This window comes from Bubalus bubalis, chromosome 18, assembly GCF_019923935.1.
Source record: "Bubalus bubalis isolate 160015118507 breed Murrah chromosome 18, NDDB_SH_1, whole genome shotgun sequence".
NCBI classification, from domain to species: domain Eukaryota; kingdom Metazoa; phylum Chordata; class Mammalia; order Artiodactyla; family Bovidae; genus Bubalus; species Bubalus bubalis.
Genome location: NC_059174.1, coordinates 58,161,748 through 58,181,709, shown reverse-complemented (window position 1 = coordinate 58,181,709; position 19,962 = coordinate 58,161,748). Strand labels below are relative to the sequence as shown.

At 42.2% G+C, this 19,962-nt stretch overlaps 1 protein-coding gene across 1 annotated transcript; it reads right to left on the bottom strand.

Moving 5' to 3' along the window:
• Positions 1–209: 209 nt before the first annotated feature.
• Positions 210–12,310, bottom strand: LOC123330202 (zinc finger protein 665-like). Its single transcript, XM_045163228.1, has 4 exons — positions 12,254–12,310; positions 8,934–9,060; positions 1,083–2,000; positions 210–908 (listed from the first exon to the last, which is right to left on the bottom strand). Exons 1-4 carry the CDS (start codon positions 12,308–12,310, stop codon positions 439–441), a joined length of 1,572 nt encoding a protein of 523 aa, XP_045019163.1. The 3' UTR covers positions 210–438.
• Between the last annotated feature and the right edge of the window lie 7,652 nt (positions 12,311–19,962).

The following is a 19,962-nucleotide window of genomic DNA, read 5'->3' as shown; positions in this document are numbered from 1 at the left end:
TAATAACATTTATGTGTTTTTCTCTCCTGTATGAACTGCCATGCTGAACATGCACTAGAAACTCTGACACATTCATTTCACTTGTATGTTTTCTATACAGTATGAATTCTCTGAATTATAAGGCCTGAACACTGACTAAAGGCTTTGTCACACTCATGACATTTGCACTAAAATGTTTCTCACAACTCACATTTCTAATGTTTCTCTCTAGTATGAATTATCCGATGGTTTCTAAATTCATCATTTCAAGTAAAGCACCGGCCATATACATCATATTTATATGGTTTCTCTCCTGTCTGAACTGCCTAATGATGAGTTATGGATGACTGTGCCTAAATGGTTTGTCACAATTTTTATATTTGTAAGTTTCTCTCCAGTATGAATTCTCTGATGAACTACAAGGTTTGCATTCACACTGAAAGCCCTGCCACATATACCTCATTTATATGGTTTCTCTCCAGTATGAACTCTCTGATGAACAGCAAGGCTTCCAGTACGACTAAATGCCTTGCCACACACATCACATTTATATGGTTTCTCTCCAGTATGAATTCTCTGATGAAGTCCAAGTTTCGCAGTCTGATTAAAGGCCTTGCCACATACATCACATTTATATGGTTTCTCTCCAGTATGAATACTCTGATGAACAACTAGGTTTGAACTTACTCTGAAAGCCTTGCCACATATATCACATTTATATGGTTTCTCCCCAGTATGAGGTCTCTGATGAACAGTAAGGTTTGCAGTATGGCTAAACGCCTTGTCACATACATTGCATTTGTATGGCTTCTCTCCAGTATGAATTCTCTGATGAAGTTCAAGTTTTGTAGTTTGATTAAAGGCCTTGCTACATGCATCACATTTATATGGTTTCTCTCCAATATGAATTCTCTGGTGAACTGAAAGGCCTGTAGTTTGAGTACAGACCTTGCCACACACATCATATTTATATGGTTTCTCTCCAATATGAATTCTCTGGTGAACTGCAAGGCCTGTAGTTTGAGTACAGACCTTGCCACACACATCACATTTATATGATTTCTCTCCAGTATGAACACTCTGATGAACAGCAAGGTTTGAACTTACTCTGAAAGCCTTGCCACAGATATCACATTTATATGGTTTCTCTCCAGTATGAAGTCTCCAATGGACAGTAAGGTTTCCAGTATGACTAAATGCCTTGTCACACACATCACATTTATATGGTTTCTCTCCAGTATGAATTCTCCGATGAAGTCCAAGTTTTGCAGTCTGATTAAAGGCCTTGCCACACACATCACATTTATATGGTTTCTCTCCAGTATGAAGTCTCCAATGAACAGTAAGGCTTCCAGTACGACTAAATGCCTTGTCACACACATCACATTTATATGGTTTCTCTCCAGTATGAATTCTCCGATGAAGTCCAAGTTTTGCAGTCTGCTTAAAGGCCTTGCCACACACATCACATTTATATGATTTCTCTCCAGTATGAACACTCTGATGAACAGCAAGGTTTGAACTTACTCTGAAAGCCTTGCCACAGATATCACATTTATATGGTTTCTCTCCAGTATGAAGTCTCCGATGAACAGTATGGTTTGCAGTATGACTAAATGCCTTGTCACATACATTGCATTTGTATGGCTTCTCTCCAGTATGAATTCTCTGATGAAGTCCAAGTTTCACAGTCTGATTAAAGGCCTTGCCACATACATCACATTTATATGGTTTCTCTCCCGTATGAGTTCTCTGATGAACTTCAAGTTGTGAGTTTTTCGTAAAACATTGGCCACATACATCACATTTATATGGTTTCTCTCCAGTATGAATTCTCCAATAAACTGCAAGGTTTGCAGTTTGACTAAAGGCCCTGCCACATATATCACATTTATATGGTTTCTCTCCAGAATGGAATCTCTGATGAACTTCAAGCTTTGCAGCTTGATTAAAGGCCTTGCCACATACATTACATTTATGTGGTTTCTCTCCAGTAGGAATTGAGTTCTGAGTCCTGAAGAAAGGTTATGTCACACTCATTACATTTTTAAGGTCTTTTCTTTTGTGGTTCATGGTCTGGTAACAGTTCTGAAGGATGCATAACAGCATTCTCATGTTTATGAGAAAAGCCTTTGCAGACATTACAAGTTCTCTGAGGTGATACACCTGAGGTGTTGACATTTGTCACAACTTGACTACATTCAAAAATTATCCCTTCACACTGTACCATCTGCAATTCATCCTGAAAGTTTGATCCGTGCCTTTCAAAAGGTCTATTTCCTGCATCACTTCTACTATGATGATCTCTTCCATCAGTGAGGTTTTTGTTATGGGATGTAGACAATCTTTTGTCATTTCTTTCATCATCTATCCACAAACAATCAAAGTCATGTATATTTTTCTGGATCTTCCTGAGGCAAAAATCTTTGATTTCAAGGCTTTCAGCTCTTCCAAACATCACTCTTTGAAAAATTTCCCCTTTACCACTGTTTGCTTTTGCCTGTAATTTCTTGATCATATGTATATGAGACATATCTACAAGACGCAAAGAACCATAGGTATTCTATTAGCTACAATTCATAAATAAATTATTTCTTGTCAAACACATGATATTATATAAAAAGTCATATCCATCCTGAACAGAATTACGAATCTTCGCAATGATGATCTTAAAACTATAGAACACTAAAGGAATAGAACTCTTTAAAAAAGAGTGATCATATGTAATTCAAATTAACTTTAGGGTACTGTAGTTTCATACACAATCAGAAAACATTCATTTTATGCAAACTCATGTCAGGTCACAAAGAAAACCTATTTTCCCACAATGACCTCAAAGCTCATCCTACTTTGTACTAAACATACTGCTGTCTCATAATTGAGGAGAAACTAATGGTATATTGTACACACTTTATGCATACTTATACATATTTAAATGGTAAGGAACATAGAGAGGTGACTCAGTGGTAAAAAAAAAAAACTGCCTGCCAATGCAGAAGACACGGCACAGTGGGATAAAATCCCTGGGTGGGAAAGATCCCCTGGAGCAGGAAATCACAACCTAGTGCACTATTCTTGCCTGAAAAAAATTCCATGGATAGGAAAGCTTGGTGGGCTACAGTTCATGAGATCACAAAGAGTCAGACAGGACTGAGCAACTGAGCAAACAATCATCAAACAGGCAATGCACTGGAATGGTAAACAATGCAAAAGAAGCATTCTAATGAATAATGTAAAAAATAAATGGCAGTTAGTAACTGTTCCACAAATACTGCATTGAGAAAATAAATAATTCTGTAAGCAATATTTTTAGTGGACCATGTGGCTTATGAGATCTTGGTTCCCTGACCATGGATTAAATCTAGGCTTGCTGCAGTGAAACTACTGAATCCTATCCCCTGGACAGTCAGGGAATTCCCTAAAATACTTTAAAAAATAAAAAAGTAAACACTTTTCTAAATACCTCTTAGAAACCTATCAGTAGATAGACATATAGGCATTTTATGACATTAACAAGTGGTTCATGTCAGTTCTATTGTGTAATACAAAAAGACCATCATTTTTAAAAAACAAAAAATAAGTGAAACATTCTCTACTTAATCATTCAATACATCAACTCCCTATCTACACAGTAACCTACTGCTACTGCTGCTAAGTCACTTCAGTCGTGTCCGACTCTGTGTGACCCCAGTTCATTGGCTCCAAGATACCTGTAAAGGAACAAGCTTTGGGGCTTCCCTTGTGGCTCAGAGGTAAAGAATCCACCTGCTAGTGCAGGGCACACAGCTTTGATTCCTGATCAGGGAAATTTCCACATGCCTGAGAACAACTAAGCCTGTAGGCCACACGTGATGATTCTGTGCTCTAGAGCTGGGGAGTCACAACTACTGCGCAAGCACACAGAGACAACACATTGCAACAGGAGAATCCACTAGAATGAGAAGTTCATGCACTGTAACTCGAGGGTAGCCCTTGCTTGCTGCAAGTAGAGAAAAGCCCCTGAAGCAACAAAGACCCGGTGCAGCCAAAACCAAATAAATTTTAAATAAATTTTTAACATACTGTTATGAAGATAAAGGAATGTGATTGGAAAACTTAGTTAACTAGAGTCAGAGACTACTCTCTTGGGAGTGAAATGTAAAATAACAACATACAAGATGTAATGTGGGGTACAGGCCTGAAGATCAGTGTTGGGAGTCGTCAGACAGTGTTTGCAGATCTATGGTTTTATGAAGTAAAAAGAGAAGAAACCACAGCCAGAGGGAACCCAGGGACACGCCAGCACTTGGAAGCTGGGAGAATGGCTGGAACAGTAGCTTGGGGCCTGGTGCATAGTACAAGCGCACCAATATTTGTCACTGAGGAAGTCAGAGCCAGTAGTTGTTTTTGCTGGTGGAATTTCTTGAGCAGCTCACTTTCGAAGTAAGATTTATCACAAGCTTGAGGACAAGAGGACAGGGATCCTTTGTTAATCTTTAGTTAATAAATTTGGACAATTAAAGTTGCAAAAAAAAAAAAAAGATGTAATGTAGACAAAGAGACATGTCACAATAAGCATGACAGGAAGTAAATATATCTTTTAAGCAAAATTAACCTTTGAGGCAAACTCCCTGGGTCCTCCCAGTAGTTAGGACCATGTGCTTCCACTGGAGGGGGCATAGATTCCATTCATGAATGGGGAACTAAGAATCAGACTGCCATGTGGCACAGCAAAAAAAAAAAGTAACTTCTGATTTTTTTCTATAAGACACCCAACAGTCTATGCCACCTAACAGCACTAATTACCATAGGAGGGGGACAAGGGGAAGTAAATCCCTTTGAAATACCTCATCACATGCTATGCAAAGTCAAGCAACAAAATTGACAGGAGTCAAATGACAGATTGTTGCAGAACATATAAAGACCTTGCCCTTTGGGACCTCTTTTCTTGGAGTCCACTATCCATGAAACCTCTCTGTTTTTTTGTTTTTTTTTTTTAATCACTTCGTTCATTTAGAAACAGCCATCTATAAGTCAGAAGTACTTTCCATTTTCCTTAATAAAATGTAATTTTGAGGTAGGAGTTGGATGGGCTGCAGGTTGGACTTCTACAATCAGCTACCCTCCTCTTTGCATGCCCTGACATAAGAGCTAGGTGGGCTCCGGTTGAGAAATTTACAGCCAACAAAAACAGGGTAAAGAGCCAGTTTGTCTCTTAATTCAAGGGAATAATCGTGGCAAGGACAAAGAAAGGAAAAAACCCTGTCTGATAAAGGAGATAGTACACAAGTGCAGAAAGGCTCCGTGGAGTTAAAAGTCAGAGGATCATTCCAGGCCATAATGAGTTTTGCTCCTCTGAGAAGTCTTTACTTCAAGACTAAGGATGTGCCTGTGTAGCCAAGGTTAGGGTCTTGAGACAAATTAACCAGGGGGGACAAAGCAAGGTGATTGGCCCACATTTCTCATACCTTTCTTACTAAAAACACACGTCTTACTTTCCTTAAGTAACCATGAGCTGTTTGTTATATTAGCATTTTGTAGACTGATGAACATAAATACCAGTGATAATATCTAAGCATATTTGCTTTCTTATAGAAAACATCTCGGGGTGGCACTCAGATAGTCCAAAATCTCTTTAGTTTGTTTGTAAGAGGAAATGAGTTTTCAGTAATCTGTGTTTCAGAATCTTATTTTACTTGAAAATGACCTAGATATTCAATGAACTTTCACTTAGTTTAGCACAACCCTAGAAATTCAGGTTATTCAAATCTGGAGAGATTATTTTAGACAGACATTTCTAAAGTATAATCATTCCTCACACAGTTTATCTAAAAGCCCCAATTGCATTTGCATTCTTTCCTTAAAAGTTTCTTCACTCGAATTACTTTAACTGTTGACAAACTTACTTAACATTAAACCTAGGTACAATAAAAGTATTATACAATGTTGAAGACTCAAGACTTGTCTAAATTAGATTAGAAAACAAAATTAGTACTAGATATTTAATATTGAATATTTCCCAGTTCATGTGAACCTGAAATTCATTTAGGTTAATTTCTCTTGTAATTGTTTGATTTGTAAGTGCTTACTTTTTTTTTTTTTTAACAAACAATTGAATTAGAGCTCATTTACAAATTAACCTCAGCCATATTATCCAAAAGCAAAGACACACACTGAGACAAACATAAATGCAGATGGACAGACATTAGAGCTCTCATACTTTCCTGCCTGAGATTTAAAATGTCTCTTTCACCCTTTTCTTCCCACCCCCTGCCCCATGGTTTAAAATCTAATTTGCCCAAGACTGAAATCTCTGGAAAAATGGGTTACGTATTTCAAGGACATGGCATAGTTTGCATGCTATGCAGGGTCGCTTCAGTCCTGTCCAACCCCCTGCAACCCTGTGGACTCTAGCCCACCAGGCTCCTCTGTCCATGATGGGACTCTCCGGGAAGAATACTGGAGTGGGTTGCCATTCACTCCTCAGGGGATCTTCCCTACCCAGGGAACAAAGCCACATCTCCTGTGTCTTCCCCAGGGGCTGGTAGGTTTTTAACCACTAGACTCATATGGGAAGCCCTGGCAAAGTTTAACTTTAAGCTTTTTTTTTTGGCAGGCCTTTTAAGCAAGCTTGTTGTTTTTAATTCCACATGTAAAAAAGAACCGGTTTTGCACTTTCAAAGAAAAAAAAATTCATCTTAACCAGTTTTTTCCAGAGTCTAAACAATATCATGGCCATCCTGTGTCAAACAAGTTATCTTTCCTTTCTATAGTCATAGCTTTATGGCTAAAATACAGATTGAATACTGCTCAAATTGACTGTGATAACAGGGACAGAAGGACTGATAAAAATCTTGGAACTTCCCTCCAGGGAGATGGGGGTCTTTGATCAGAAGAATCTAAAGGGGTAAACAAACTTGCAAGAGTTGGGGAACCTGGGCTCCCCCTCTCCTCTCAGAGACAGGGGCAGTTAGAAGGGGACCAGCTGATGGAGAGGGAGACAGAGGGGTTGGGAGTGGTGTAAGGCCACAACAGGACAAAGAATGGAGAGAGAAAGGCAGTGGGGCACATTACTGGAACTGTGGGCCAGATAAAGAAAGTCGACTTAAAAAGTGAAGATTTAATCAGCTAAAATATAATGTGACATTGCAATATGGATAATCATCCTCACAAATCACATAATTCTATTTCCAGTTGTAACTTCTCTTTAGACAGTTTTAAGTTACCTTTATTTACATCATAGTAGGCAGAGAAGAGGACCAAGGACCCAACTTGGATGGGGCTAAGCCTGGGGTTGGTTGGCAAGGACCCCTGCAAATGCTGAACAATCTCAAGATTTGTCCCCTATCTTATCTATGGTGCTGCAAGACTTGCACTCACAGGAGACAGTCAGGACATTCACACTCAGGGCAGTTTCCATGCAGGCTAGAAGCTAGGTCAGAGGAATGCACTGCTTTGTCTTGAAGCCTAAACAAGACTATTTATTTAATTTCTCTAACACCCTGGTGGCTCCATGGTAAGAATCTGCTTAGTAATGCAGGAGACATGGGTTCGATTCTTGTTCTGGGAAGATCTCACATGTCACGGAGAATAAGTTGATGAACCACAGATACTGAGCTTGTATGGTAAAACTACTCAAGCCCGTGTGCCTAGGGCCTGTGCTTCACAACAAAAGAAGCTGCCACAATGAGTGACCGTGCTTCCCCCAACTAGAGAGTAGCCCTCTCTCGTCTCAAATAGACAAAAGTCCACACAGCACAAAAGACCCAGTACAGGCCAAAAAAAAAAAAAAAAGACCTTGCCTTCATCTCTGTGGGTGCTACAGCACCACTGGAGGGGGCTGTACATTTCACACGTCGAAGAACAGAGCCGTAAGTTAGGGAGACGACAAATCTCCTGTGAGAGTTCACAAACATTAAACATCTGTTTTCTCACACAACTCTTCCACTTGGAGAGTTTCCCAAACACCATGAATGGTGTGGCTTCCTTTCTGTCCTTGTGACAGTTGCCCTGTGAGCACACTGTGGATACTTTCCCACTCATCTGGATGTTTGCTATTAGCACCTCATTCTCCACAATCCAGGGGTCTTCTTCCTTGTGCCACAAGAATGGAGATAACGTTCAGAACAGAAACAGAAATTCCTACTCAGAAGTAATGCCACATACTGTGGCTTCTTCCAGAATCCAACCTGTCTCTCTTTTTTAAAAATAAATGTATCTGTCATTTTTAATACATTGGTGTATTCATTTCTTCTGGATCAGGTGAGTGTTTGTTGCTGCTTGGTCTTTTCCCCAGGTTCAGCAAGTAGGGGCTACGCTCCAGTTGCAGTGCTCGTCCTCCTCACTTGCTGCGGCTTCTCCTGGGTGCATGGGCTTCAGTAGTTGTCCCACGTGGGCTCAGTAGTTGCAGCTTCCAGGCTCTAGAGTGCTGGCTTGTAGTTGAGGCACAGAGGCGTAGCTGCTCTGTGACGTGTGGGATCGTCCCAGACCAAGGATCCAACCCGTGTCTCCTGCATTGGCAGGTGTAGAATCCAACTCTTTTGTCAGCCAAGGAGTGAGGACATTATAAACCGACAGAAAAATACTTCTCAAATGAATTTATGATCTGCCTCCTTCTCAATGCACAGAGAACAGTATAATATACAGTACAACATGCAGCAGGTATCTAGTTCCTATCTAAGAACTACTGAACCAAGAACACAGGGCTAGAAAACAGGCAACTGGATATTTCAAAGTTTGAAATCAGCTTTAGAAACACTCGAGCTGTGGAGAAACTCCTTGTATATCACACAGTGGGCAGGTCACCTGAAGGAAAGACAAGTTTAAACTCCTGATACCAATCATGAAGCTTTACATGTGTGAGTCAACAAGGTTTTGAGCTTAGTCAAGAAAAACAGGGGGTCTCAAAAGGTACAGAGGGAACATGCAGAGGTACCCCAGGGCAGATCCCCACTTCAGGGGGAAGTGATCCTCACCCACAGACAGCAGGTTCCTGAGGGTCTCCACTATCATTTCCTTGTACATGGTCCTCTGGGCAGGGTCCAGGCATTCCCACTCCTCAGGAGTGAAATCTAGGAACACATCCTTGAAGTTCAACTGTGCCTGAAATGAAAACACATTCCACCAACGGGCCCTGAGGAGGATTCTTAGTTTCACACAAAATGAGAAGAGGTGAGAGGGGTAAAGCTCAATTCAGTTGAAGTAATATTCTGATAAATCCATTAAAAGCTGCTTGAAGCAAACTGTTGGTCTCTAATCTAATTTAAAATTTCCTCTTTTTTCCTAAGATTATGATATCCTGCAATCAACATGAATTTGTCATGTATGTGGACAATACATGAAAAATACACAAATTAAAACCAGCACTGGGTTGTCTACGCAGAAGTGTTACATTCAACACAGTGAGTGACATAGTGTCACTATCTAGATGAGTTACAGCAAGACTGGTGTCTTCAGAGATGACAGAGTCCACAGTGACTTTAAAAGAACACACATTGTGATGATGACGACATCATCACACTGACGACAGGTGTTTCAGCACGTCCTACACACTAAGCATTACTCTAAAGACTTCACACGGATGAACTTGTCATCCACATAACAGCACGTTAGAGAAAGATCTGTGTCCACCTTACTGGGGAGAAAACTCTGTCACTCTAAGAAATCGCTCAGATCAAACAGTTAAGAAATGAGGCTACAGCACCTGAGCTCAGGTGGTTGGGAGAGACAACTGAACCTAAAGAATCAACCAGTTAACTACCTAAGAGGGAAAGTGCATCCACAGAGAGTTCCCTGAGAATACCTGAAACAAGTTCAAGGAAGCTGAAATACAATAGAACAGCATAAATGGTCACGATACAGGGTCACACCCTCTCCATGGCAACCCACACAATGTCATTGATCTTACTACAATTTACATCATTCATGTGATGATGTAGAAAGAACTTAACGCCATGAAATACACTTAAGATACAACTGAAACTGCTACAAAGCATACACCATTATTTATGAGATGATGTTTTTGTAATAAAAGCATGGAGTTACATATCCATGCATTCATGCATGCATGTGTAAACACACAATTGATTGAAACAAGAAGAGTTGTCTTTATTTATTTTTTTTCTTTCATTCTATCAAATTTCATTCAGCGTCAGCTTTGTGCCTCAAACTTGAAATACAGCAGTGAACATGATGGAGCTTACAGTCTAGCAGCCAGCCAGCCAATTTCATCCACAATTTTAATGTAACTACTGAAATAAGTGCTCTGACACAGGCCTGGTGCTAGGACAAGATTAAACAGAAAGTCTTAACCTACACTGAGAAATCAGACAAGGTCTCTCTGAGGAAGAAACACTTAGGATTGGCAAGGTGGGAAACAGAAGAGTGTTGCAAGCAGAGAGAACAGCCTGAGTGCCAGCTCTGAGGCAGGAAGATATTTACTGAACAGAAAGTCAGCCAGTGTGACTGGGACACAGGGAATGTACATGGGGGTAATGCCAGGCAGAGGCTAATTTATACAAGATCTATGGATTTAGGACTTTATTCCAAAAGCTACTGGAAGTCACTGAAGAATCTGCAAGAGGAAAGTTAGACGCTTAGATTTGTTTTTCAGAGCTCAATCTGCTGTGGGCAGAAGTTGTTGTTTACCTGCTTACTCATGCCAGACTCTTTGCAACCCTGCTGAGGGCAGCCTGCCAGCTCCTCTAGCCATGGAATTCTCTAGGCAAGAATACTGGAGTGGGTTCCCATTCTCTTCTTTATTTTACTTCTTCATTCACTAACTTTGTCAACATTCTATTTCTTTTTCAAAGCTTATTTCTTTTGCTTATGTTGGGTCTTTGCTGTGAGTGGGCATTCTCTAGTTGCAGCTGCAGTGCCCGGGCTTCTCCTTGCAGTGGCTTCTCTTGTTTTGGAGCACAGGCTCTAGAGAGTGTGGGCTTCCGTAGTAATGGCTCCTGGGCTCTAGGGCACAGGCTCAGTCGTTGTGGCCCATGGGCTTAGTTGCTCTGAGGCATCTTCCGGGACCTGGGAAGGAACCTGTGCACCCTACATTGGCAGGCACATTCTTAGCCACTGTACTACCAGGGAACTCCTCAACATTATCTTATTCTAGTTCAAAAAAAATAAAAAGTAATACAAGTAGAAAATAACATACAGATTTCTTCCAATCTTTATATAATACCTGTATTTAAAAATGTGTTGGTTTCCCTATGGGTAAGTGGTAAACAATCCACTGGGCAATGCAAGAGATGTGGGTTGTTGCCTGGTCAGAGATCCCACATGCTGAGGGGCAACTAAGCCCATGAGTCTCAATTTTTGAGCCGGAGCTGTAGAGCCCAGGAGGTGACTCTACTGAAGCCGGTGCGCTCTAGAGCCTGGGCTGCAAGACAAGAGAAGCCACCACAATGGGAAGCATGTGCACCGGAACCAAAGAGTGGCCACCACTCACCAGAACTAGGGAAAAGACACTGAAGCAATGAAGTCAGAGAACAGGAAATTTATAATGTGATTTTTATAATTAATTTTAGGCATGTACTTATTAACAAAATCAAAAATTTATTATTTTAGTCTATTAAGAAAATACTAAATCAAGATTAGTAAAGTTGGAGAATTCCCTCATGGTCCAGTGGTTAAGATCCCTCACTTCCACTGCAGTGTTTCAGGTTCAATCCCTACTCAGTGAACTAAGACCCTGGAAGCTGCATCATGTGGTCAAAAAACAAAGAAAAAAAATTAGTAAACCTGATTTTACAGTTTAAATTAGATGGTCTAATGAAACACTCCCTAGCCCTGACATCGCTTTCTGAACGTTCTGTTCCATTCCCAAAAACTTAAGTTTTAAAGGAGGTGCTCATTTAGTTTTAAATGTACAGTAAAAAGTCAAAACTGATTTCCCCTCATTGGCCTCTTTTGCAGACTTTACTGTGTACTGTACATGTTAATACCTGAGGTCCACCCACAGCTTCTTTACCCTGATTGACAGAGAGCAGACAGAGCATCCACATGGGGCTTAAGCAATCCTTGCTGCCCAACAGCACTGAGACCCCGTCTCCAACCCATGGGTGAGAAGCCCTGCCCAGGACAGTGCCTAGGGGAGCCTCCTCACAAGGGCCAGGTCACTGGGTCATGGGGAGACAGGATCTAAGTAGAGACAACAGGCCCTGAGGGAAGGTCCCAGGTGAGTGTACCTGTACAAGAGTCAGACAGGATATTTCAGAGTCAGACATGATTAGCGAGTCCAGAGAAGGGCAATTCAGGAAGGACAGACTGAGAATCCGCTAGAATATAACCTTACCAGAGAAAGTGCCATGCCTGACTCCTTCTTTTTCCTCTTCTGGGCTTCATTGTCCATGAGCCTTCTCAGTTCTATCATGAAAGTGGAAAACATGCTGTTTAATGCTTAGGGTCAACACATTCCCTTCCTGAGCCCCAACCACACACACAGGGAAGCCCTCACCGTGTGGAACAGGCTGTCCCCTGTGGCCACTGTCTCAGGAGGGACTCAGGACGGTCAACTCCCGCACCGAGTCCAACATGGGACTTTCCCACACTGTCCCTCAGATCACATTCCCTTCCTGGTGAGGCATCATGCACACAGCAGCAGGGGGCACCTCCGCTCACCCCACAATGCCCTTCAGGTCACACAGCAGACCCTGGTCCAGCCCCACTGAGAGCAGAGCGCCCTCCCCTCCCCCAGGGCCTGATCTCAGTCTCAGAAGTGGAGGGTGAGAGCCCTAGTGCTCAATGCAGGATCCAGATCGGAATCATCTGTGGCTCTGTGCTCATTCCTGGCGCGAGGCCCCACACAAGAACCCGAGGAGTCTATCTGATGAGGGAGGGGTACAAAACATGCCTGGACCCCCAACACATAGCTTTCAGTAACAGCATTGCAGGCGGATTCTTTACCAGCTGGGCTACATAGCTCAAAACAGGTTCCAAATCTGGAAGAGCATCACATAAGGGCTCAGTCTGTTTATTTGAAGCTAGACCCAGAACCTCAGTGTTTTGTACTGCAGTGTTTATTAAGTCTTTTATCTCAGTTATAGAGTTAATCTGTTTTTTAGTTTTGTTAGTATCATTTGGTCATAAGGGTGGCTTCCTTGTCCCTCAACAATCAGAATGGATCCTAATTTAACTAGTAAGTCTCTTGAGTTAAAAGAGAGGTGACAGGCACAGAAATTGATGTAGAAACCACTGGCCATTGTTGGAGCACAAAGGGGGTTCCTGGAAACCGGGCCCTGTGTTGCTGTTGATGTTCCCATTATGTATTTTTTATGGTTGTTAAAATTCCAGCCCTTTGGGTTAAGATGGAAAGGACTGCGCTGGTGTCCGAGGAATTCCATCTCGGCCCCCGCTTCAGTGACACCCCGAGCTTTAGTGACCCCCCAAGCTTCAGTGACCCCTCGAGCTTCAGCACTAGTTATACACGTGGTGCTGTAGGCAGAGCCACTTGTGACCTCAGGGCCCCTCAGTGTTGGGAAACCATCCAAGGCTGAGGGGCCCCATGGATCTCAGGTGTTTGGGGACATTCCCTCCTCCAGTTCCCTGGCTGTCTATAAAAGGGCGAGTCTGCCACAGTCTCTCCTCCAGTGCCCTTCTGTCCACACAGGGCACCCTGGATTGGTCTGGGTACCTGTGGGCCTTGTGGTCCATCATGGCCAGCTTGGCCTGCAAAGTCTGACCTCCCCTCTGGTGGTCTCTGAGTGGATAAAGCTACAACCATCATTTCAGCCCTTTGTGTATTTCTCTGGGAGTGTTCAGCCTTTTCAACCATATTCCTATTATCAAAAACTGAATAAGCCACTTGGAGCAAATCACTCAGAGGGGTCTGAGGACTAGCAGTTGCTTTTTGAATCTCGCTCCTGATGTCTGTGGCAGGGTGGGCTATGAAATGCATAGCCAAAAGGGCCTGTCCTTCGAGAGAGAAGGGATCCACACTCCTATATATATATTTTGTCTATGCTCTGTCTTTGTTGCTGTGTGGGCTTTCTCAGCATGGGCTTCTCACTGCAGTGGCTTCTCTTGTTTCAGAGCACAGGCTCTAGGGCCTGGGCTTCAGTAGTTTCAGCTCCCGGGCTTAATTGCTCCACGACACATGTGATCTCCCTATATCAGGGATAGAGCTCACATGCCCTGCATTGGCACGTGGATTCATTCCCAGTGAGCCACCAGAAAAGCCCCTGCTATACTTTTTAAAGCTTCTATCAACCTCTCTTGAAATGCTTTCCAATTTTCATCTCACCCCTGTTGTACTACCTGCACTTTTTCATAATGGACAGGTTTTACTGTAAGGGTTTTCATAACCTCTGTTAAACAATCATGTAGCCACGGACCTGCCTCAGGGAGAGTGGCTGTGCCCCCCGCCCCCCACGTGGCCCTGTTCAGCTCAGGCTGCCACTGGGTTAGCACAGACCCTAGCTGCCTGTGGGAGGGTAAAGTCTGCAAATCTCCCTCTGGATGAGATCAAAAGATCTCATTAACTGGGTAAACTCCCATCTTGGAAAGTTCAGTTCTCAGCAAAATGTATCAATTTATCTTCTGCTGACTTATGGACAAGGAGATGGACTAGGAGAAAGGCAGAGAAAGATAGACATGGAGAAAGGAGCTTCTCACAGAGGCAGAGCCATGGGGCAACTGGTCCGTAACTTACATGCTGCAGGTGCTATCTGGGCTGAGATTTGGCCCTTGGGCAACTCGGGGTACAGAGAAGGAGCTCCTGAATATAGTGGGCAGTCTCCTCACCCTTGGGTGCCCTTGACTCTGGGCTAGTGGTCTTGGCTGGAGCAGCGCCTGAGACAGTCCTTGCCATTCCCATCCCTCGAGCAGTAGTTAGCTATCCAGAAGTTACGTTCTTGTGTCGCACTTCACTGTGCAGTTGAATCAGGACTTGTGCTTACAGCTTTAGATGTTATCCCTTCCGAGTAGTCTCTCAGCCAGGTGTGAATGGCTGAGAAACTGTCCCAAAGGAATAGTACAGAGTGTGTGTCCAGTGGCATTGACAGGGAGCTTTCAGGAACTGGTCTGGCTGCAAATTGGAAGTAAAGGGTCAGGGGAGGAGGGTAAATCCTGGAAGCTGATTCCCTTCAGTATCCTTGTGCAGGATGTTGAGAATATCCAGGCTGGACATAATCCTTTAAATGATGTGTTTTGTTTTGTTTTTTTCTAGAACATATAATCCCCTGGTTATAGATTATGGGCATCTGATCTGCATCCAAGGATAGCGTACACTACTGAGCTTCAGACCCAAGCCTAGAATATCTTCCTAACAACTCAATTAAACTTAAAATAATATGACAAAAGTGCTATTTACAAAGTGAGTTTTAGACAGTAGATACTGCTCTCAGCCAAACTAAAATTTAATATCTATTAAAACATAATTCCTTCCTTCTTAAATCACCTCATTTGTCCCAAACATAGCCAAGTTAAGATTAATTTGCTTGTAAAATGAGTCTGGTTAATTGATAACATAGGCTTGTAAAATTGGTCCAGGAAAGTGAGTGTCTTGATCACTAAAAATGGTACAAAGTATACCCCAAGTGAAAAACACATTTCAAAAATATTTATTTAATTAATTTTGGCTGTGCTGAGTTTGTGTTGCTGCTCGGACTTGCTCTATTTGCAGCCATCAGGGGCTACTGTTTGCTGAGGTGCACTGGCTTCTCACTGCGCTGGCTTCTCTTTTGCAGAGCATGGGCTCTAGGGCACGTGGGCTTCAGTAGTCATGGCTTCCAGGCTTTAGGGCACAGGCTTGGTAGTTTTTTTGCATGGGATTAGTTGCTCCACAGCATGTGGGATCCTCCCAGATCAGGAATCGAACCCACGACTCCTGCATTGGTAAGGGGATTCTTTACTGCTGAGCCTCCGGAAAAGCCATGAGTTAATTTTCTTGCTGACAAACTTTACAACAAATATGCTTACTGACTTTGAGTAAACCTGGGTACCATAAAAATGTTGTGCTTAATAGTGATGTGTCTAAATGACATGTCTCTATTAAATAACAAGCAAACAACAAAGTTTAATGCCAGATGTTAATTTAATAATAAATGTTTCTTGGGTCATACAAATCCGAAATCCATTTAGCTTAGTTTCTGTTATATTTAGACATGTTTAATTTGTAAGCACTTTTTAAAAAGAGAGTTAAATAGAGCTCACCTACATATTAACCTGAGCAATACATATATCCCAATAGAGATCTCATAGTTTCATTTTAAAACTTAGTCACAAAACAGGCATTGCAATGCAAAACTTACCAGCTTAGAGATATTTGAGGACTTCCCTGGTGGTCCAGTAACTAAGACTCCATGCTTCCAATGCAGTGGGCCCAGGTTCCATTCCTGGATGGGAAACTAAATCCCACTTGCCACAACTAAGAGTTATTGCAGCCAAATAAATAATAAATAAGTATTTATTTTTTAAAAATACATAAATAACAGGTAGAATACCTAAATTTACAAACTTGAGTTTTAACAGGGTTAGACTTAGAACATAGGAGGAAAAATCCCCAAATTAAGAAGAATGTCGATTTTCAGATTCTGTGAGCAGCACTCAGAGAGTAAAATTTCTTCCTCCTCACATACTATCTACCCTGTCTCCTGCGCTAGCAACAAGATACTTTCTGTGTCTCTAGACATCTATACCATATTTCTATGGCAGCCTGTGCTGACTGAAAAAAAAAAAAAAAGATAGGACACTTGTGAGGCTTACAAGCAGAGGGGGAGAGGGTGCTGCCCAGAGTAATTAGTGGGCTACAGTTTTATAATAAAAGGAGAAGTGCAGAGGGGGGGAGTGTCCTTATCTCTCTCTTCTGCTGCTTCTTCTTTAGTTGTTGTTCAGTTGCTCAAGTTGTGTCCAACTCTTTGTGACACCATGGACTGCAGCACACCAGGCTCCCCTGTCCTTCACCATCTCCCAGAGCTTGCTCAAACTCATGTCCATTGAGTCAGTGATGCCATCCAACCATCTCATCCTCTGTCCCCTTCTCCTCCTGCCTTCAATCTTTCCCAGCATCAGGGTCTTTTCTAATGAGTCACTTCTTTGCATCAGGTGGCCAAAATATTGCAGCTTCAGCTTCAGTCCTTCCAATGAATATTCCAGGTTGATCTGCTTTAGGATTGACTGGTTTGATCTCCTTGCCATCCTAGGGACTCTCAAGAGTCTTCTCCAACACCATCACTCAAAAGCATCAATTCCTCAACACTCAGCCTTCCTTATGGTCCAACTCTCACATCTATACATGAATCCTGGAAAAACCATAGCTTTGTGGGCAAAGTAATATCTCTGCTTTTTAATATGCTGTTTAGGTTGGTCATATTTTTTCTTCCAAGGAGCAAGTGTCTTTTAATTTCATGGCTGCAGTCACCTTCTGCAGTGATTTTAAAGCCTAAGAAAATAAAGTCTCTCACTGTTTCCATTGTTTCCCCATCTATTTGCCATGAAGTTACGGGACTGGATGCCATGATCTTAGTTTTTGAATGTTGAATTTTAAGCCAGCTTTTCCACTCTCCTCTTTCACTTCAATTCCTCTTCACTTTCTGCCATAAGGGTGGTGTCATCTGCATATCTGAGGTTATTGATATTTCTCCCAGCAATCTTGATTCCAGCTGGTGCTTCATCCAGCCTGGCATTTGGCATGATGTACTCTGAAGCTAAGTTAAATAAGCAGAGTGACAATATACAGCGTTGATGTACTTCTTTGTACTCCATTCCCAATTTGGAACCAGTCCATTGTTCCATGTTTGGTTCTGACTGTTGCTTCTTGACCTGCATACAGGTTTCTTGCGAAGCAGGTAAGGTGGTCTGGTATTCCCATCTCTTTAAGAATCTTCCAAAATTTGTTGTGATCCACACAGTAAAAGGCTTTAGTGTAATCAGTGACACAGAAGTAGATGTTTTTCTGACATTCTCTTGCTTTGTGGATGTTAGAAATTTGATCTCTGGTTCCTCTGCCTTTTCTAAATCCAGCTTGAACATCTGGAAGTTCTTGGTTCGTGTACTGTTGAAGCCTAGCTTGGAGAATTTTGAGCATTACTTTGCTAGCATCAACACTATGAAAAGGCAAAAAGATACGACACTGAAAGATGAACTCCCCAGGTTGGTAGATGCCCAGTGTGCTACTGGAGGAAAGCAGACAAATAGCTCCAAAAGGTGTGAAAAGGCTGAGCCAAAGCAAAAACAACCCCCAGTTATGGATGTCTCTGGTGGTGGAAGTAAAGTCTGAAGTTGTAAAGAACAGTATTGTGTAGGAACCTGGAATGTTAGGTCCATGAATCAAGGTAAATTCAGATTAGATCAGATCTGATCAGTTGCTCAGTCATGTCTGACTCTTTGCGACCCCATGAATGGCAGCAGGCAGGCCTCCCTGTCCATCACCAACTCCCAGAGTTCACTGAGACTCACGTCCATTGAGTCAGTGATGCCATCCAGCCATCTCATCCTCTGGCGTCCCCTTCTCCTCTTGCCCCCAATCCCTCCCAGCATCAGAGTCTATTCCAATGAATCAACTCTTTGCATGAGGTGGCCAAATTACTGGAGTTTCAACTTTAGCATCATTCCTTCCAAAGAAATCCCAGGGCTGATCTCCTTCAGAATGGACTGGTTGGATCTCCTTGCAGTCCAAGGGACTCTCAAGAGTCTTCTCCAACACCACAGTTCAAAAGCATCAATTCTTCAGCGCTCAGCCTTCTTCAGAGTCCAACTCTCACATCCATACATGACCACAGGAAAAATCATAGCCTTGACTAGACGAACCTTTGTTGGCAAAGTAATATCTCTGCTTTTCAATATGCTATCTAGGTTCGTCATAACTTTCCTTCCAAGGAGTAAGCGTCTTTTAATTTCATGGCTGCAGTCACCATCCGCAGTGATTTTGGACCCAGAAAAATAAAGTCTGACACTGTTTCCACTGTTTCCCCATCTATTTCCCATGAAGTGATGAGACCGGATGCCATGATCTTCGTTTTCTGAATGTTGAGCTTTAAGCCAACTTTTCCACTCTCCACTTTCACTTTCATCAAGAGGCTTTTTAGTTCCTCTTCACTTTCTGCCATAAGTGTGGTGTCATCTGCATATCTGAGGTTATTGATATTTCTCCCCGCAATCTTGATTCCAGCTTGTGTTTCTTCCAGTCCAGCGTTTCTCATGATGTACTCTGCATATAAGTTAAATAAACAGGGTGACAATATACAGCCTTGACGAACTCTTTTTCCTATTTGGCACCAGTCTGTTGTTCCATGTCCAATTCTAACTGTTGCCTCCTGACCTGCATACAAATTTCTCAAGAGGCAGATCAGGTGGTCTGGTATTCCCATCTCTTTCAGAATTTTCCACAGTTTATTATCACCCACACAGTCAAAGGCTTTGGCATAGTCAATAAAGCAGAAATAGATGCTTTTCTGGAACTCTTTTGCTTTTTCCATGATCCAGAGGATGTTGGCAATTTGATCTCTGGTTCCTCTGCCCTTTCTGAAACCAGCTTGAACATCAGGAAGTTCATGGTTCACATATTGCTGAAGCCTGGCTTGGAGAATTTTGAGCATTACTTTACTAGAGTGTGAGATGAGTGCAATTGTGTGGTAGTTTGAGTATTCTTTGGCATTGCCTTTCTTTGGGATTGGAATGAAAACTGACTTTTCCAGTCCTGTGGCCACTGCTGAGTTTTCCAAGTTTGCTGGCATATTGAGTGCAGCACTTTCACAGCATCATCTTTCAGGATTTGAAATAGCTCACCTGGAATTCCATCACCTCCACTAGCTTTGTTCATAGTGATGCTTTCTAAGGTCCACTTGACTTCACATTCCAGGATGTCTGGCTCTAGGTCAGTGATCACACCATCATGATTATCTGGGTCGTGAAGATCTTTTTTGTACAGTTCTTCTGTGTATTCTTGCCATCTCTTCTTAATATCTTCTGCTTCTGTTAGGTCCATGCCATATCTGTCCTTTATCGAGCCCATCTTTGCATGAAAATTGGAAGTGGTCAAACAGGAGATGGCAAGAGTGAACATCA